Source organism: Gymnoscopelus braueri, assembly GCF_963280865.1.
Source record: "Gymnoscopelus braueri genome assembly, chromosome: 7".
Classification (NCBI taxonomy): Eukaryota; Metazoa; Chordata; class Actinopteri; order Myctophiformes; family Myctophidae; genus Gymnoscopelus; species Gymnoscopelus braueri.
Genome location: NC_137608.1, coordinates 20,125,402 through 20,146,622, shown reverse-complemented (window position 1 = coordinate 20,146,622; position 21,221 = coordinate 20,125,402). Strand labels below are relative to the sequence as shown.

Sequence of the window (21,221 nt, the reverse complement as noted above, 5' to 3'; positions counted from 1 at the left end):
CAGCTAATCTGCCCATTCCTCATCCTTCGCAATCAGATAAACGGTAATTACATAGAACTTGCACATCTTATCACGCCTTCCCTTCGTCAACTGCCTGTCGGCAGACTGCTTGAAGGACACAAACAGCACCTACACCTTCAAACAGAACACCCACCCGTTCCAGAGAGCTCACCTCCACAGAGTTCGCCTATACGCTTTCTCCCTCTTCAGAGACATACTCCCAATTTCCATCATCCTAAATCTAAGGTAATGGTTTCTATCAGTACCACATCCACTTTGTATCTGAAGCTGCAGCCCGTCCTCAGCAGTTCAGTGAGGAGGCCTACTGGGACACATTAGATAATCAAATCTACTGCCACACTCTAAGCCACACCGAGCCTGATCTCCAACTTCTTCCGTGCCCCCTGCTCCACCAAATGGCAACTTCTCTCTCCAACTTCCCCCTGTCACATCATTACCTACTGTAAGAGTGAGTCTTTATCTCTCATTTTCTTTCAATCGCTTCTTCCGGCCCATTACTCTTGTATTCCATCTCACTGGGCAGCTAAAGCCGGGCCGAGCTCCGTCTTTAGGCTCAACATTCTCATCAACCGGAATGGAATCATCTTCTTTTACGATCAGCTGACTCACCCACACGACATCAGGATATTACATGGTGCCTCCCTCTCTTTTACCATAGACTTGGTGTCAGAATGCATCAACACCATCCATTCTGGATACAACATTTCTCATGTTGCTCAAACCTTTGTCATGACTCTTGAATTTCAGTTACTTCTCAGATTCTATTCAAATAGAACTAAACTAAAACCAATCAAACCGATCAGCTTATGCCCATATTTTTCTTTATGCAAACCACTTGCAATTCCGGTAATCCCAAAGCATTACATCGACCAATTCTCTTTTAATCTCCGATTCCGGTCAACTGGCTACTTAATTGTGGTTCCACTTGCACCAGTATTCTCCTGGTTTACCCCGTTCATTATTCCAGACACTCAGCCTCCCAAAATGGCATCCCAGAACACTTAATTAAAATCACAGAAACATTGGTGCTGCTGAGCATATCACCACTGTATCTGTTTAGATCTCAATGATCTCTGGATGTTTTTTGGGGTTCATGACCACGCCCGGGTGCTATGGCAGACTCCCTACGATGCTTCCCCACAACGCATTAGGGAAGCGGAAGAACCGCAAGCAATCAAAGTCTTGCACACGTTGATTTAATTTTTTTCCCAATAAATTGGTTAGACACATCTTGTTGATGGTGTGGTCCTTGCTAGTGCACCAAAAAGAGTTGAGCCTAATTGAAATACTTTGTAGTGTGACGTGTCCCCTGGTGACAAGAACAAGCTAACAATCTATTGTAATGAAGTTTTAAATTAAGCTTTATTTTTTTCTCAGTGTGCATTTTCATTAATCCATTAATGAAAATAAAACCTGTAGTCCCCACTATACTGTTCTGAAAAACTATGCTGTGTGAAAATTACAGTATTCTGGAAATGGAAAGAGAGAGAGAGAGAGATGAACAGACGGAATGAGAAACTAAAATATTCTAACACTTGGGCGCAAGGCTGATTGGTGATGGAAAGCAAAGGGAGGCAGCAGCGCGATAGGCAAACGTTTAATTCAGCGTTTGTGGTAATTAGTCCCTTAAGCAGAGCTTTTCTCCCAAGGCAAATATTCGGTTTGTTGAATGCTCAATGAAGAGATTAGCATCCCTTTAAACCACCAGCCTGGCGTGTACTGCTGGGTCTATCTCACATGTACACACACGCGCACACACACACACACACACACACACACACACACACACACACACACACAGACACACACACGCACGCACGCACACACACACACACACACACACACACACACACACACACACACACACACACACACACACACACACACACACACACACACACACACACACACACACACACACACACACATAGTTGTGTCTTCGCTGGTGCTGTCGAGAAGGGGGAGGCGGAAGAAATGTTTAATCTGATGCCTCCTGCCCCCATGTAGTCATATCCTCCTCCACACACACACACACACACGCACACGCACACGCACACGCACACGCACACACACACACACACACACACACACACACACACACACACACACACACATACACACACACACACACACACACACACACACACACACCTCTGAGGTTGTAGGCATGATGGGAATGATTAGCAGCGTGTGTGTGTGTGTGTGTGTGTGTGTGTGTGTGTGTGTGCGTGTGCGTGTGCGCGTGTGCGTGTGGGTGTGTGTGTGTGTGTGTGTGTGTGTGTGTGTGTGTGTGTGTGTGTGTGTGTGTGTCTGCTCTTTGACATGGTGGCCAACAGTCACTCTCCATAGAACCAATAAGCCCCTCGTCTGTGGTCTCCAGTTGCCTTGGCAACAGTCCACAGGGTACAGCGTGTGTGAATTGCATGAACATCTGTGACTTAATGTCCTTGGCTTTAGCACCTCACACTGACAAAGGTGTGTGGGTGTGTGCATGCACGCTTATGATTGCCGCCAGTACCGCAAGGCAGCGATGCCGTGTCGGTGTGTTCCGTGGACTCGGTGCGATCACAAATAAGCCCTCTTTTCACGTGAGGTTTGTTGATGACAAAGTCATTGTTGGTAATAATTGTTGTTTGGTTTATTGATTATGTTTATTTCTTTCCCTCCAAAAAACATGTGAAAGCTGGTGTCAGTATTCAACTAACTGCACCAGCAACCTCTCACAAAGACGTAAAGATTTTGATCTAGGCCCTTGTATTCATCACCTGTTGAAAATAAGCAGCACACTTGGCTATATTCATCCATTTTGCATTCACTGCACATCATACTCTGTGTGTTATGACGTAAAAGCAAAATGGCCACTGCAGCAAAGTTGTCAACGCCATCTGGCTGAGGACCCCCTGGAAGACGAGATGATGCATCTCAAGGGGTTTATCCTCCAATCAGATTTTCAAATAAAAAATCTGACTGTGGACAGCTTCTCGGTTTCACTTCGGAGTTTGATCCCACATAGCGTGTTCCTGTTTGTTGATACAATAGTGCTCTTTTAAAAGTGTGTGTTCACACAGTCTGGCGTTTGCACTTTGCACTCCTACTGTATATTGACTGAAGAATCACTTACAAATAGAGACAAACGCAGGAGGTGGGCGGCTAAAGGCAACGGATTAGCCTAGCTAACAATCATTCAAACTTGGTGCCTCTGGGTATACACAAGGATTATGATCGTGTGTGTGTGTGTGTGTGTGTGTGTGCGTGTGCGTGTGCGTGTGTGCGTGTGCGTGTGCGTGTGTGTGTGCGCGCGCGCGTGGGTAAAGAGAGAGAGAGGAGATAGAAGGCTAACTACAGGAGGCTCTCTTTCTTTTCCTCTATTCTTCCTCCCCCTTGTCTCTGAGGATATGTAGAGATAATCTGATTGGCTATCCTGGAAGTAACTGTGGTAATGACTGCTAACAGCCAGTGGCAGTAGGCCTTGTGCAGTGGGCTCTGGGTCCAGGGATGAAAGAGGAGAGGAGGGGGGGTGGAAAGACAGGGAGGGGAGGGGATGAGTGTGAAAATCACATACTCTGAAGTTTTTAAGGACACGCACGCACACACACAAGCACGGTCGCTCACTCACTCGCTCGCTCACACACACACACACACACACACACACACACATGGCTTCTATTGCCAGCAGCGCTTTCATTTGTCTCAACAGTAAAATTAATTTGCCTTGATGTTATTGAAAGAGCTAATTTGCAGGCTAATTAACCTAATCAGTCTGGAGAGAGAAAGAGAGAGAGAGACAGTGCAGCGTGTGTTTGTGTGTGTGTGTGTGTGTGTGTGTGTGTGGCCGTGTGTGTGTGTGTGTGTGTGTGTGTGTGTGTGTGTGTGTGTGTGTGTGTGTGTGTGTGTGTGTGTGTGTGTGTGTGTGTGTGTGTGTGTGTGTGTGTGTGTGTGTGTGTGTGTGTGTTGTTTATGTAAAAATAGAGAGATGAATAGAGAAAAAGAGAAAAGAGGCAGGTAGGATCAACCTGGACATGCTCTGCACTCACCTCTGGACACACACCGACACCTCTACACTGCACACATGCAATATCGAAATGTAAACAAGCTCACGTGCACTCTCTTCATCCCAGTCTGCCTCTCCGCCACCCTTCTCTTTCCGACGCACGTGCGCGCACACAGGCACGCATAGCGCCTTTGTCATCAACACTTGCAGCACGGCAAAGGGCAGTGGAAAGGTTAGAGGCGTGAGTTAGTGGAAAGGTCGAGTTAAAGGTCCCGCTTTATTTTCTTTCGTTCTTCCTGTCCATCTTCAGGGTGAAGAGGAGGGCCTTTCAATGGAGAGAGAGCGAGAGAGAGAGAGAGAGAGAGAGAGAGAGAGAGAGAGAGAGAGAGAGAGAGAGAGAGAGAAATGTTTCTCTGCACTTATTTTCTTCTTAGCATCTCAAAGAGGCATAAGGCTTAATAAAGTCAAATACAAAAAAGAACCCATCACTGGACCAAGGTCACAAAATAATTTCAGAGTTTGAACCAATATAGTGATGTTAAAGCGACACTGTTGCTATACTCAGAGTCATTACTCATACTTAACTGTACTAACGGTGTGTTAACCACTTAATTCCTATAGAGCATCGCAGTTCCCGCCCACTTCCTGGTGCCGGAAGGAAAAACTCAATGCATTTTTCCCATTGACATTTCCAAAAATATTTATATCAATTAATTTAAGCCTAGAATCAAGCCATCCAGGGTCCTGGTGAATCATGACCATAAAACGTTTTTTTCTGTGATTTTTTTAATTTTATATTTAATGATATGATATACTATATTTAATAAATACCCTCTGTTTTGCCGTTTTCAAAAAGGTTTTTTCACAGAATCAAACGTTTTATGGTCATGATTCACCAGGACCCTGGATGGCTTGATTCTAGGCTTAAATTAATTGATATAAATATTTTTGGAAATGTCAATGGGAAAAATGCATTGAGTTTTTTGAAGTGGCACCCGGAAGGGGCGGGAACTGCGATGCTCTATATACTTCATTGACCAGGGTCCCCCCAGGGTTCTATTCTTAGCCCCTCCCTTTTCAATCAACACCAATCTCTTTGCTGAGAATAGCAGATCTACTAGAGCCGTGGTTCCCAAAAGAGAAATGTTATGCCTCCCAAACTAGTGAGGCATAACACTACTACTTCTTAAAAGTCAAACAGATTCTTGTCAAAGGATGTGTGATGCACACAATTGACTCCCCCTCCCCCCTATCAGTTCGTCTTTCTTTGAATTGTGGTACTGCATGTTGCATGGCTCACAAAAGAAGAAGAAGACTCAAATAGTATTTAAAATCATATTGAAATTGCAAGATCTTATGTGGTAAACCATTATGTGGTAAGCCATTGTCATTTGAAATGTCATTTCCTTAGAGCCATTAATTTTGCTTGAGTGGGGTCAGATTTCGGTAAGAAATGCTTTAAACAGTTGGACCTTCACAGACAGAAGTGGCCGTTTTGGAATATTTTTTTGGTTTTTGGAAATGTCACTAATTTGTTTTTCACATTTCACATGAGTGGAAAATACCTAATGGCAGACTTTGATGATGAGTGAGGCAAATATATAAAGCAAAGTGTACTTACCGGTAGGCATTTTTCACAAACCTGGACTTGTCTCGATTAGTCGAATAATCGAGAAGTTGTTTTATATTTCAACAAATCGATTATCCACCTAAATGTTACTTTATATTTCATCAGTGTCGTACTACAAGCTCACAAGGCGTCACATAGCAACTCGTATTTTCACTATTTGGGATTTTATTTGCATTATCGATTATCGATAATCGTTTTCTATAATCAATTAGTTCAATTAACTGTTGCACCCCTTGGTGCAATGCAGCCTGCAATGTGTTGGAGGTTTATATTACACACTACATACTGTAGATATATGTTACATAATATACTGTATATAGAGTCACATAACCCCATTGCAGTATGGTGGCTATCTTTTTCTGTCAGACGATTGTCTGATGAACAGTCTCTCCTTTAAAGCTGCCCTCAGCATTCTGCTGGTCCTGAAGTGTGTGCTGTTCAGGCTGGAGACAGCAGGACATGGTGCGGCTACCAGCGGCTGTGTAAATAGTGTATATATGTATACAGTTTGTTTGCCAGTGGGCGTAGTGCCTTGCTGCTGTTGTTCATTATTTATAACTTTCATAATTTAGAACTGTCCGTCTGGCTGGGGCGCTCTGTCGAGATCTTTAGGCTACTGTACCTCACAAAAACCATGAAAGCATAGATAAAGCCACAATAACGATTTTTACGGATTGATAAACAAAAACAAAATAGCCAAACAAACGATCAATATCTTGAAAGAAGTAAATACTCAATGGGTAAAGGAAGAAAGAAATGCCCATTGTCTTGTCCAGTTAGGCATACTGCTACCTTTCAAAAGCGTCCAGTTTTGTTCTGGAACACCAGAACCATTTCTGCTAGCTTCAGTCTTATACATACAATATTATTATATATCTTTTCATCTTTATTTTTATTACACGTTATATTTCTTATTGTGGCGTTACAATGTCTTTCAACATTTCTTAAATTTAACTTGACCAGCAAACACCCAAGCATTACTTTGTCAAAAAAAGAATGTGCTGTCATCTACATGTTCATCATGAATGAACGTTTATATAGCATTTATATAGCATCTTTATCCCAAGCGCTTTACATTGAGCATTACATTCACCCATTCACACTCACATTCACACACAGACGGCGGTTTGGGTTTCCACTGTCTTGTTCAAGGACACTTCGCCACTAACTCGGGGAGTGAACCACAAACTTTCGGTTTCCCAAGCGGCCACTCTACCTCCTGAGCCACTGCCACCCTCAGTTTTGTGGATCTAACGGTTTCCTCACAGCCAGTGTGCTGAATCTCTGTACATAGAATATGCAGCTGGATGGAATGATGTCTCAATTACATGATATCTCGATATCTCTCATATCATGTCATCTTTAGGAGAGAAAATGATATGATGATGCTGCAATCATTTCTTGAATGAAGAGACTTAATCTAAATGCTGATTAGAGACATCTAGACAATTTTGTCAGTGATTCTGTGCAAGCCTGTTGATTATATGGGGTGTCTGTGTGTGTCTCAAAGAACTAATCCATCAAGGCCCTGTATGTTTGGAAGATGTAATTGTGTACATAGATTCCCATTTACAATGCAATCTTCTACAATGGCGTTGTAAAAATGTCACCACTAATCTAAAATTACAACACTTCCTACCAGTATCGTGTTATTATCAATATATTGGATTTAATCGTCCATATTTGCTACTGTACAATGAATCATCCATTTGTGGCTTAAGGAATGGCATGTTAAATGAATTTACAGCTGAAATAGATTCATTGAGAATAATAATACATCACTTCATAAAAAGAAAACAACATGTTAAGATTAGTTGAGAATCCATAATTATGTTTATTTTTGTCCAGAGCTCATCTGTGTCTCCATCAGCCAGTTTACGAGCCGGAGAGAAACACCGCAGTTCAAGTGATTACTCATCTGACAGCAAAAAACAGAAGACAGACGATAAAGAGCTACCTGCTACACGATATGTGAGCCACCTCAGAAGCTACCTTCAAGACAGATTTATTTTATTTTGTTGCACAGCGGTGTCCTGCACTGAAAAGAGACAAATAGACATTTGGACAAATTGTATATCTGTAGATCATGCAACACTGGCTTGCAACAAAATACAAATTAAGCATTATTCTGACTATTTTGCACACAGTAATACCATGTCAGTCGTTCTGTCTCTGTATAATACTGAATAGGGGAACAATACGACAACACAGTGATAAATGCTATTGTTTGTGCTTACATTATGTTTTTACGCCATCGTATAGGTACACTTGTTTATTCTAATCTAGAACACTGGTTCTCAACCTGTGGGTCCATGATTTGGGGGGGGGGGGTCCCCAGATGACAGTGAAGTGACAATTTAAGGACTTTTAATACCTTTTTAATACCTACAAATGTGTAAAACTGTCAAACAATATAAGAAAGAGGCAAATTTTTTTGTATTTGACGATCTACAAGCTCACAATGCCTCACGTTGCGAGGCATTGTGAGCTGGTGGATCTGCTGGTAGATATTTATCTGTGGAACTGAGTCAAACAAAATGTAATGCCTCAACTCCTACATTCCAAGTGCTTGTTAAGGATTATTTTGGGGGGTCCCCAGTTCAAATATGATTATTTTGGGCCGTCCCCAGTTGAAATAGGATCATTTTGGGGGGTCGCGGCCTGAAAAGGTTGAGAACCACTAATGTAGAATGACATAAGTAGGCAAACCTTGGCAGAAACTGCCTTCAGTAACTGAGTGCCAGTTTCTCTCGCCCACCTCAGGACAGCGATGGAGAGAAGAGTGATGACAACTTAGTCGTGGACGTCTCTAATGAGGTGAGACCCGGTCCAGTGCTCGGAGAGGAACGTCTCACCTTAGCTACAAAATGTTCTGGCTGTCTCACTCTCTTTGTCCTCTTCGTCCCCATTCGTCTCAGGATCCGGTCTCTCCGAGAGGAAGTCCTGCCCCCCACTCCCCTCGGGAGAACGGATTGGACAAAAGTCGTCTGTCGAAGAAGGACCCGCCTCTCAGTCCCTCGTCCATCGCCTCTTCAAGTAGCACGCCCTCATCCAAGTCCAAAGAGATTAATATAGTAAGTCCTGATACTGTATGCTTCTACTCTGTTCATGTTTTTGTTTTTATCTTATCACAAAACTTCTGTTACTCTACCAGTACCAAGTATCACAAATCTGGAACTGCACACCGAATTGTATATTACTAGAAGTTCTGCCCGCTACGCGGGCAGAATTCTAGTACCCCCCCCCTAACCCCGCCAAAGAAAATGTCGTTTGGGGGTACAAAATCATGGGATAAAAAAAAAATAAACCAGAGGATCGCCCCTCCCCCCCCCCCCCCCCCTTAGGGGTCCCTGGAGACCCTGGGGTCTCCAGGCCGTGACCTACAGACACGGCGAAGGAAAACTGTGAACACAGCCACGCATGCAAGATGTTGCACATGAACTCAGCAGCCGCACTGAGGCGCTCCACAAACATCAGCAGCAAACATTCACCACAATGACAAACAAATTACGTCCGCGCAAAAATAAGCGAGGGCTCGCTTATTTTGTCTTTCCCTCCCTCCCTCTCTTCCTCTCTCTCTCTCTGTCTCTCTGTCTGTGTCTGTCCGTCTAGTCAGCGAAAATTATCTCTCGCTGTTTGGCTGACTATTCTCTCTCTCCCACCCTCCCTCTCTCTCCCTGTGTGTGTGTGTGTGTGTGTGTGGTGGGGGTGGGGCGGGGGGGACAGCCATGACGCAGCGGGACTTTTGAGATGGCTATTGGCAAAATAGGTTGACTTATTCGGATACATGCGTGTGACTGTTCGACCCTGCCGGTTCTCTGAATTTTTATTTTTAAATAGGCTCTGTCAGGATTAATTGACCACACATATGAAGTGAAACAACTGAATTCTATCCAAACGATATGTTATAAGTGAATTCCTTGCCTCAAAGAAGAAGTTTGAGAGCGTTTAATAAGCGAAAATAAGAAGTGAAGGCAGTCGCACCCTGACTCGCACAACCAACAATGGCTGCCGTTCGTCTTTTTTGAGGCTGCGAACTCGCCACCTGATTGGCCAACTTTTGCTGTCAATCACAGAACGATGAGCGACGTTGCCATGTCCAGGAGTTGTAAGCGTGAAGTGGGTGTAAATTGGTTAGAGAAAGTGTGTTTAGTAATATATAACATGTATATGTAGAATATATTGAAAGGTCCATAGGCATAGGTATGTTATTTATATAGATCCAGCATGTCTGTCCCCATCTGTGGTGTTTTTGGCATCAACCTGGTGGCTTGTTGCTGGCCTTTTGTCGTCCGGAGGAAAATTGACGGAGCGGATTGCGTATTACTCTCGCGCAACCTGGCAACGTCTTTGAGGCTCCTAAAAGGTCTCACCTTCCGGTGTGTCGGTAATGTGTGGGGAATTTTGTGTTGGACGGATTTAATTATGGTGTGAGGGGGCAAATGTGTGTTGAGCAATGAAAAGTGGACGAATAACTGCGTGAAGGAATTGCGCACGTTGTGACTGGTGTTGTAGTGACATGTGAGATGTTATTGTTGTTATTTCGCCGAAACAAATGATTAAAAATGAAGTGCCTTCAGTCGCACCACCGGAAGAGAGACGATCTCCCAATTGTATATAGGATATCTACTGTACATAATATACATATAAAAGTGTATAAGCATGTATGTTTTCATACATACAGCTACCTGTGGTGCAAAAGCAGCAAAATAAATTATATTGTTTGACTTCAGTTCTACAAAGTAAAGTTCTGTGCTAAATGGGCTGACAATGTTCCACAGAGACCAAAATCCAAAATGGAGTGACTGAAATTATTTCGTATGAAGCTAGGTGTTTTTTCTGATGCAGACGATTTAACCACATGAACCAAAGTGCAGTGGTGGAAAAAGTTATTTTTTTTTACTTAAGTAAAGTTATCAATATTGTAATGTAGAAATAAAGTAAAAGTCCGGTAATCAAAATTTACAAAAGTACAAAAGTATTGGCATCAAAATATACTCATTATGCAGAATGTGCAAGGTCATACTATCATAATGTAAAACAATTATTAAAATATTTTGAAAATATGGATAAGAATTCCTTATGGCTCTTATGCCCTTATGGCACCTTATGATTTTGGTGAATTATTTCCCTTTAAATGTTTACAGAATACAATGAAAGTCACTAACATTTTTCATATCATTCATTACCATCTACAGTATTTGGACGGCCCCACTTCTACTGCCACTAATAATAGCATTTGTTGTCTATAGAATGAGAAGGCCAGCACACCTGTGTCTAAGTCCAGCACTCCAACCCCACGCTCTGATGCCCCCACCCCCAGCAGCACCTCCACCCCAGGCCTGAGACCTGGAAAACCACCAGGGGTAGAGTCCCTGGGTAAGTGTGTCTCATACTGCATTTAAGCTTTACTGAGCACTGTTATGGCGATATTGGACTGTCAAATATTGATCTATCATGATTTCATGATTGTATATACATATTAAGAGATTCCATTTGCTCCACACCCACTGTTGTGGGTAGCCTGAAGTGTAAAACAAAGCCCATTCTGCCCTGGCCAGGGCGGTATGATGACACACCCTTTGTGTGAATTCCTGTATTGTTGCTTCCTCCTTAAGAAGGGTGACATTGTAGCAGAGAGGGACTTGGAGGACATTGGGAGAAGGAGAGAGAGAGGAGCACAGGGTTCAGGCCCTCTGGGCTTGATGGAACAGAGATTCCACAAATAAATGAAATTATTAATAGCTTCAACTCAACTGGATTTATATATTTTTATATATATTTAGTGGTGAACTTGTCTATTCATTAACATTTATTAACTCAATTTAATAAACGCCACATACATTTGAGGGAATGGTTTTATCTGGACTAAGATTGCTAAGTAGAAAGCTACTTTTGATGCTTTTGTGTGACACTGTAGTATGACAAGTAAGACGCGCGAACGCTGGAAGCGAACGCAGCTCGAAAATATTGTGTATTTACGGACTTGTAATCCGTGTTATTTCACTGTGATGGGGAGAGAACATTGTGTGTGTGTGTGTGTGTGTGTGTGTGTGTGTGTGTGTGTGTGTGTGTGTGTGTGTGTGTGTGTGTGTGTGTGTGTGTGTGTGTGTGTGTGTGTGTGGTGTTGCATTTAAATCAGAGCATTGTCTAAATTCCTGCACTCTGGCGCCCTCTACTTAGGTAGTGCATGCACACAGACAGACACACAGACAGACAGACAGACACACACACAACCTGAGCAGGGTTACATAGTAAGCTCCACTTGGTCGGAGGCTTCCGCGTTCGCAATCAAGTAAGGCGTTAATTTACAAAAATAAACCACAAAACGTTACAATATGGAGTTAAGAGGTTTCTGCCCGACAGCAACGATATCAGACTTCACATCCTTCATTGTTTGTCTTCCAGTGCCAGGCCTCCGCACCCCGCTGGCAGTGCCTTGCTCCTACCCAGGCCCGTTTGGCATGGTGCCCCACCCCGGCATGAACGGAGACCTGGGTGGTGCCGCAGCCGCCTACGCCGGCCTGCATAACATCTCGCCACAGATGAGCGCCGTGGCCGCCGCCGCCGTGGCAGCTTATGGACGCACACAAGTGGTAGGCTATACACAAACACACGCATGCACGTGCACGTGCACACTCAGCCAGATATCAACCTATTAAGATCTGAGGCCGATTCTACTTAATGCCCTCTGAATCAGTAGTTCTCAAACTCTTTTGTGCCGAGGACCCCCAAATTTATATACGGCCGCGGACCCCTCATTGGAAAATATTTTGTGCCAGGGATCCCCCCAGAAGAGAAGATTTGTGAACAAAAAGAAAATCTAAATTATTCAACCTTTTTCAAACACTCAAGATTTTTCAAAAAAGTTAGAAAATAGCAGATGTACAATTGTACAATTTGGTCCGAATTTCTTTTACGAAGTGACGCCCTGTGAGCTTGTAGATCTGCTATTTTTGAATAGCCAACGCTGAAATCTAAAATGACACAGATGCTTTCCCGGCTTTAATGGGTTAAACTAATATGCCCCAGGAGGCCATGGTTTGCAGTGATAAAACGGCCGTTGTTAAATACTGTTCTGAAATCACTATGAACCACAGATTCTTGGGGCTTATTGCTTTTATAAAAGGGTTATCAAATATGGCAACATGAAAATCATAGACATATTCAGAAGGAGCGAGTGCATTTTACGGCAGCGGAAGCTGCCGCGGAACTGCCGCGGAACTGCCGGTGGAGGAGCGGCAGCTGCCGGCAGTGACTGCCGGCGGGCTGCCGGCGGAGCAGCGGCAGCTGCCGGCGGAGCAGCGGCAGCGGCAGCGGCAGCTGACGGCGGAGCGGGCACGGGCGGGGACTTCTTTCTTCTTTTTTTCGCCGATAAAGTATAGTTTTGGACCATGACGGAGGCGCGCCGACTCAGCAGACCTTGAGGCCAAGGAGTCGCGCCCGAGCGCCTCCAGGCGCGAGTGCCCGCGACGACCGGCTGATGGTCTGCTAGTCGACTAAGCGCCGTCCGAGTTATGTACCGATAGGCACAGAATCGTAAATAATATTGGTGGGGACTGCGTTTGCCCCACTGACTGCGTTTGCCCCAACTGCCACTCAAAGTGACTACTACGCCGCCGGCAGCTCCGCGGCAGCTTCCGCTGCCGGAAAATGCACTCGCTGTCCCTCGACATATTCCAATGAAACTTTATTAAAGTAGTCCCCGACTGCCTGCACCAACCAGGAAGTTGCTATGCAAATGCATGGAACGGTGAATATTGTAAACACTCCATTGGAAATGTAAAATTAATCATTGTTGAACAACTGCATGTAAAATGAAATCAGAAACTGTTTTCGTAAATCAAAATTCACAACATACTCAACATTTTGAAACAATTTGTTTGGCGCAGCAATACTGATACATGCAGTCACAGGTGTGTGTTTAGAGAATTTTGCAACAGCTTAGAACGCAACTCAGCCAATCATAATCAAGGGCCGGAACTATCCATTTTGTATTATGTATTATACACTTTTATGCCCATGAACGTTGGGATTGTTCACCATTGAAAACTATACACAGATACACGGCACCATCAGGGTACACAACTTGATGGTAATAATTTCAGTCATTCGTCTGGTTTGATCAGACGTATCGGAATGAGTTTATGGCAAAGAAAATGCAAGTATACACACAAATCACATCGCTACACCACTGATGTAGACGAGGTTTATTAGTAATGAAATGAAAGAGGAATCCAATAAACTGCAGATCTTTGGGGCTATAGAATGTAGTGCAGACGAACATTATCGCAGTTCACTCGACAGCGATGTATTTAGAGAAAATCCTTAAAAGGTTACGACTAAAGGGCAGAGCAAAATAAACCACATTCACTTTGACCGTAATTGGATTCCAGCCCTGCTTATCTGGATTCCTGCTTGATGAATTAAAGGCCGTGCAGGTGCACGTTTGTGTGTGTGTGTGTGTGTGTGTGTGTGTGTGTGTGTGTGTGTGTGTGTGTGTGTGAGTGTGAGTGTGTGTGTGTGTGTGTGTGTGTGTGTGTGTGCGCTCGAGCGCGTGTTTGTGGTGCACACTGTAGTACAGAACATGGTGTTGTGTAAGAACCAGTGTTGCTTTATCTCTCACTGTTAAATGTTTGCACGTCATTTCTGACTTCCTCACGGAATGCGTTTTCCTGTGTATTTTCGTTCAAGGATCATACTGAAAGTAACTTATGCACACGCACGATGTTCTGTTCTGTAGGTTGGCTTTGATCCTCACCACCACATACGTGTCCCTGGTCTTCCTCCAAACCTTTCAGGCATTCCTGGTGGAAAACCGTACGTATCACTGACCTGCATCTTAACCACTATGAGCTTGTAGAACAGCCAACTCAGCGCCGTTCAAGTTGCATACCACTAGGCAGAGATGGGATGTGAACGGGGTACTTGCCCAATGGTCATATGAAGACTTGGGAGTGAGCATGCGTTGTACGATGAAGTATTTACATGTAGGGCTTAAAGGGATATTTCACTTTCCCATACAAACCCATTGTAACTTCAAACTCCATTTTAACCATGTTAGATTCATCAAAAACACCCGTCCTTGGTTCTGGTGACTCACCCTGCCCCCCTAATACGCAAGGGGGCCGTGTTTTTTCAATTACTTTTTTCATTTATTTTAAATATTTATTTTTTTTAATTGAAAAAATTAAATACAATAAAAGAATAAAATAAAATAAATAAATAAAATCGGAAAAACACGGCCCCCTTACGCATTAGGAGGGCAGGGTGAGTCACCAGAACCAAGGACGGGTGTTTTCGACGAATCTAACATGGTTAAAATGGAGTTTGAAGTTACAATGGGTTTGTATGGGAAGGGGGCGTGTCTGATAAAATGAATATCAAATATATAAATACTGAATCGAGCAACTTCAAAACTGTCTGGGGGGCTCACAAAGGCCTGAGTAGACGATAAAATGACCAAAAGATTTTTTTAAAGTGAAATATCCCTTTAAGTAGTTAAAGGGCAAAAAATAAATAAAGCAGCTCATTACTATACTGCCCTGCCAAGGTAAAGTGCAGTAACTACGAAAAAAATAATCACTGAAAAATGGGTTTAAAAGTGATTCAACTGGTCAGCCAAATGAGATATCGGCATATAAGTGATATTACACTAATTGTACATCTGTTCTTGAGGTAATTGTTTATCCCCCAAAATCACAAAGGCTAAATTGACCTTTGGGATAAACAAATAAGTCGGTGTGTCCAAAAACGTAGTTACTGCACTTTACCTTGGCAGGGCAGTATAGCCAAAATCTATTTTTGTTGATAGTTTGTCCATTGTCGTTCATTTTTCCTCACACATACCGCCCTTCTTTAACTACTACCTCCTTGTGCTACACTTGCTTACCTCTGCTTTCCTTCCCTTCTTCCTTACATCTTTCCTTCCCTCTGTCCTGCCTCCCAGTGCCTACTCTTTCCATGTGAGCGCCGATGGCCAAATGCAGCCTGTGCCTTTCCCTCCAGATGCATTGATTGGCCCCGGAATCCCGCGCCATGCGCGGCAGATTAACACGCTGAGCCATGGGGAGGTGGTGTGTGCCGTCACCATCAGTAATCCCACGCGTCACGTCTACACCGGTGGCAAGGGCTGTGTCAAGGTGTGGGACATCAGCCACCCGGGCAACAAGACACCTGTTTCCCAACTGGACTGCCTGGTGAGTGAGAGAGGCCTTGGTTGACCAACAGGGCATGAATAAATCAGCTTTTACCATCTCACACTGACTAATGAATGTTGACCACAATCACACACCGGCCACCATACCCCAAGTATGACATAAGACCTGAGGCCGATTCTACAAATACATTAAAGATTATTTTTTTTATTCAAAAATAGCAGATGTACAAGCTCGCAGCGCGGTACGAAGTGACGCACTGTGATCTTGTATATCTGCTATTTTTGAATAGCCAACGCAAAAATGCTGTCCCGGTTTTAATGGTTTAAGGGAAAAATAGACACCGTGTGAATCTGATCAATAAGGTTTCTCTTATGTTGTCCACCTGAGGTGCATTTTTGCCTGCCTTTTACGTTTGTTGCATGTCAGACTGGGTGATGTAAAGCTTTTCGACTGCAATGGTTGAACGACGAGGCCGCCGACCAAACCCATTTGGTGACAAAGAAATGCAACCCAGGAATAGCATCGTGGAACTATAGGATTATGGCCCCAAACTTCTGATGCTGCCAGAACATTGTCGAAGCCAAGGGCTCCATGGAATGGATTTTATTTGGCCAGCCAGCACACCATCATTCACCGTGAACATTTTTGCTCACGATGTGAAAATTTCGTGTGGGACAGCCTTAAGAAAAATTACACAGTGTGTGGACAGGTTTAGTTGTTGTAAAAGTTATAGCAATTATGTAACGGTGCAGTGTTTCATCTCAATGTGTGTGTGTGTGTGTGTGTGTGTGTGTGTGTGCGTGTGTGCGTGTGCGTGTGCGTGTGCATGTGCGTGTGTGCTTGTGCGCTCGTGTGTGTGTGTGTGTGTGTGCGTGGCGTGCATGCGCGGCGTGCGTGTATCACATCAGAACAGAGATAACTACATCCGCTCTTGTCGGCTACTCCCGGATGGGAGGACGCTCATCGTGGGGGGCGAGGCAAGCACCTTGTCAATCTGGGATTTGGCTACGCCGACTCCACGGATCAAGGCGGAGCTGACATCATCTGCGCCTGCTTGCTATGCCCTCGCCATCAGCCCCGACTCCAAGGTCTGCTTCTCCTGCTGCTCCGATGGAAACATAGCTGTGTGGGATCTTCACAACCAGACCTTAGTTAGGTATGGAGCCTGGAGCGTGGTGTGTGGGTAGTATGCAGGTGTTTGTGTGTTTGCAGTCAGTGTACAACATGATCACTTTGTGTCTCTATCACAGAATCTCACTCTGTTCAGACTCCTCAATTGTCTCAATGAGGTGTGTGTCTATGTGCTGATGTGTTTTTCACAGACAATTCCAGGGACACACTGATGGGGCCAGCTGTATAGACATCTCCAACGATGGCACCAAGCTGTGGACCGGAGGCCTGGACAACACTGTCCGCTCCTGGGACCTGAGAGAGGGGCGGCAGCTTCAGCAGCACGACTTCACCTCTCAGGTATACACAGAGAAATACTACTTCTACTACTCCTTCTATTTTCACCTCCTGTTTGGCAGTGAAACATGGAGGTTTGACGCTTCGCTACGGTACATTTTTATGAACGTTTCAGACACAAAACAATAATCACGCTCAACAAACAATGAGCTTTAGCATTGTTGACTGCAGGTGTCCCTCATCAGGCCACAATTACAGTAGCATTAGCTCAGTAACCGTAAACTCATCAGACACTACTCTATAGCATGGATTGTAGGTTTAATACGGAGAGTGAAAAATGATTTGTCTGACACATGATTGGTCAATATTTTAAGGAAAACTGACACCCGCAACTTGAAAAAGGCCACTCAGCAGACAAGAAATGCATTACACCATCGAACACCATCGAACGGAAGCCAGCACAACAGCTGGCACATCCAGGTCTGGTCTCTTTTTCTCCAGGCCTGGTCAGCACTTCAGAACCACATGGAGCTCCAACAGACACATCAATAATACTGTTTAATCACAGTGAGAGCAATAAGAAATAATACATGCAATTCAATCCTCTGAAGAAATTTGCTTTTGACAGTAATTTAAAGATAGATATCATCTGCCAAGATTATTTTCTATGGTAAACCTCAAGAGTTGAGGGACCTACAGTCTTCCGACCTCAGCACAATTTCCTGGTTGTTTTGCTATATGGCATATGGGTGTATGTGATGAATGTTAACACCTTACAGAGTGCAGCCACTGTTTCACATTCATGTTGAGCTTGATGTAAGCCTTTGTTTTAACCTCACACCTCCAAAACTACCAGAGGTGTTTATGACGGTATTATTGAGTGCATACAAGCTATAACAAATCTATAAACAGGTACTTTACACAGTGTCAAAAAACAAATTCACTGGGTGTTTTTACAGATCTTTTCCCTGGGGTATTGTCCAACCGGTGAGTGGCTGGCCGTGGGAATGGAGAACAGCAACGTGGAGGTCCTGCACGTCACCAAACCTGACAAGTACCAGCTCCACCTGCATGAGAGCTGTGTGCTCTCACTGAAGTTTGCCCACTGTGGTGAGACTCTATGGCATGAGCCATTTAACCCATTAAGACCTGGAACTGTGTCATTTTTAGATTTGAGCTAAAAAGCATTATTTTACACTTTGGGCTATTCAAAAATAGCATATCTACAAGCTCATAGCGCGGCACCGAGTGCCGCGCTACGAGCTTGTAGATCTGCTATTTTTGAAAAATCGTGAAAATGTGTGCAAATATTTTAATATATATATTTTTAAAGCGAAAAATTTTAACTCAAATATTTGCTTCTGGGGGGTCCCTGGAACAAGATATTTTGATGGGGGTCCGCAGCCAAATACATATAATTTTGGGGGTCCTAGACATGAAAAAGATTGAGCACCACTGATATAGAAACATAAGTTTTTTCAGAATACTGTTGAGATTTAGAATCGGCTTCAGGTCTCAATGGGTTAACCCATTCTATCCGGGAACACATCTGTGTCATTTTAGATTTTAGCTATAACCATTATTTTATACTTTTTGGCTATTCAAAAATAGCATATAGACATACAAGCTCATAGCACGGCACCGAGTGCCGCGCTATGAGCTTGTAGATCTGCTATCTACAAGATCTAAACATCGAGAACATTTGTGCAAATCTTTGAATATATAGTTTTTTTAAAAGCGAACATTTGTAACTCCAGTTTTTGCTTCTGGGGGGTCCCTGGAACTAAATATTTTGAGATGGGGGGTCCACGGCCAAATACATGTCATTTTGGGGGTCCTTGACATGAAAAGGTTTGAGAACCACTGATATAGCAACAGTTTTTCAGAAACCAGTTAGGATTTAGAAGACATTTCTAGATGTGTTCCCGGATTGAATGGGTTAAATCCACATTTATTGTTTAAATGTTTATATATCCACATGAACTCTGATGTCCCTATTCTGAGCATGTCGTAGTAGGCAAACATTCGGCAAACAGTGCAGATCTGCAAGCTCACAACGCTTGCCGTTGCGGTGCGTTGTGAGCTTGTAGATTGGCTATTTGCGGCAAAGAGATTTGGTGTAGAGAGAAACGAATAGGGGACCAAATATATATATAGTACGCTGTACGTTTTTTTTTCCTAAATAAGATGTTCAATACTAGATCAACAATTGATAAAATGCTAAATGAGATGTGAAATGCAGGTGCTAATGTGCATCAGTATTTTTCTGGCATCAAGTTGCTCAGATATATAGATCTTTATTGATCCTCCTTGTTAAGTGCAAAATAATTTTGCTAATGAAGATACAAAACCCATGATTGTAATGGGAATCAATACATACAGTTCAATGGTACACTGTAAAATTCAGAGTGTTAATTTAACTCAGAGAGTTGGTTATAGGTAACCAAATGGACCCACAGTATAATTTGGGTGAGACCTGACATAGTTTGTTTGTTCCTCTGCAGGGAAGTGGTTTGTGAGCACAGGAAAAGACAACCTGCTCAATGCGTGGAGAACACCGTACGGAGCCAGTATATTCCAGGTAATCCAAGCAATCCTAGAGAAAACACATCAGTTTGTTGGCCACATACAGTAGTCCTCATCATCTCTTCTCTTTTGTAGATCTAATATTTCCACTATTTGTTATACGATAAAGTACACAGGGCTTACTTTTTTTTACAAATCAAGGCCTGCTTTTACTCAACCTAAAGTGCACTTTATTCTGCCCTTGTATTCCCTCACAGTCAAAGGAGTCATCATCAGTGCTTAGCTGTGACATCTCTGTAGATGATAAGTACATTGTGACGGGGTCTGGGGATAAGAAGGCCACTGTCTATGAAGTCATCTACTAGGAGGTCAACGTCAACATCCACCCACCCAGGCACTTTGTGATATATCCCCCGTCCCTTCTGTACACTTTTGTTTGCCTTTGTATTCAATGGATTTGTACTTGACCAAACTAAACAGCTTGATTCTTTAATGGACTATGACCTTTTGACCTCTTGACTGGTTGAGGGTCAAAGACAACGAGCAGAGCCAAGCTTTTGGATATGATTTCATTTAATTTTTTTGGAAAAAACTTTTGTTGCTGTGAGTGAAGCTCAGTGAAGCTCCATCGGCAAGATCTGGAGTATACACTTACACCAATAAGTTGACAGATAACATTCCTTTGTGTTATGCCTCTTTTACAAGCTACATTTGATTGATGCTTCTGTGCATGTTGTATGTGCTGAACAATTTTTGTTCATGTGAACCTTTGTTAAATGGACAATACTGTAATTTTGACCAGTGGCTTCCTTGTTATTCTTGCATTATTATACTTTTCTTTCTTTTTTTACTTTTACTTGGTTTAGTTTTTTATATTTGATGTCTGTTTGAAGCTATGATCAAAAAATGTACAGTTCACATCTTGAACAATCCACAGAAATTACAATGGAGGAAATTACCATTCTAAACTTAGCACTGTCACTTTTCTTTTGTGGAAATCTTAACTTGCAGTAGTTGCTGAATATAAAATGGATGCTTTTGTATTTGGGGGAAAAAAATACTGAACAACTAATGTGTTAGCTACGAATATCGACATATTGCCCACATGACAGCACAGTAATATTGCTCTTTAACATGGTGCCGACTGTACCGGCCTTCAGCAAAGTATGTGACAAAATCTTTGTTTTTACTTCAACTGCTTCAGGTTTTCTATCTATTTTTGGAGTCATTGCTCATAATGCAATTTCTCTGAGTGACAGAGCACTGCTTAGTGTGTGTGTGTGGGTGCGTGCGCACGCACAATACCCTGTGGGCACTTAACAAATAAACAATACATGAAAAGGATTGCCTCCAGCACCCTCACTTGAGACTTCTAGAAGTGAGGTTGCTGCCCCTTTTGATTAGAGAGCAGGTAGAAAACAAGAAACCTTCACTGTGTTCTGTCAGACAGTGTTTAATTAGCCAGACACTCATAAACTTGCCAATT

The 21,221-nt window shown here is 43.2% G+C and overlaps 1 protein-coding gene across 3 annotated transcripts in view; it reads left to right on the top strand.

Moving 5' to 3' along the window:
• Positions 1 to 20,332, top strand: part of LOC308088031 (transducin-like enhancer protein 4) — a gene marked incomplete at its 5' end in the record, with an annotated part of 53,258 nt that extends 32,926 nt beyond the window's left edge. For 2 of the 3 annotated variants that reach the window (XM_080432367.1, XM_080432366.1), the window contains 10 exons: positions 7,491 to 7,613; positions 10,895 to 11,027; positions 12,057 to 12,238; positions 14,386 to 14,462; positions 15,592 to 15,841; positions 16,711 to 16,958; positions 17,125 to 17,272; positions 18,169 to 18,319; positions 19,714 to 19,790; positions 19,993 to 20,332. In XM_080432367.1, coding sequence (XP_080288493.1) covers positions 7,491 to 7,613; positions 10,895 to 11,027; positions 12,057 to 12,238; positions 14,386 to 14,462; positions 15,592 to 15,841; positions 16,711 to 16,958; positions 17,125 to 17,272; positions 18,169 to 18,319; positions 19,714 to 19,790; positions 19,993 to 20,100 — 1,497 coding nt within the window. In that variant the 3' untranslated portion in view covers positions 20,101 to 20,332. Of the gene's footprint in view, positions 1 to 7,490; positions 7,614 to 8,405; positions 8,460 to 8,560; positions 8,717 to 10,894; positions 11,028 to 12,050; positions 12,239 to 14,385; positions 14,463 to 15,591; positions 15,842 to 16,710; positions 16,959 to 17,124; positions 17,273 to 18,168; positions 18,320 to 19,713; positions 19,791 to 19,992 lie in introns of all 3 variants that reach the window. The other variant, XM_080432368.1, reaches the window with a different exon arrangement.
• Between the last annotated feature and the right edge of the window lie 889 nt (positions 20,333 to 21,221).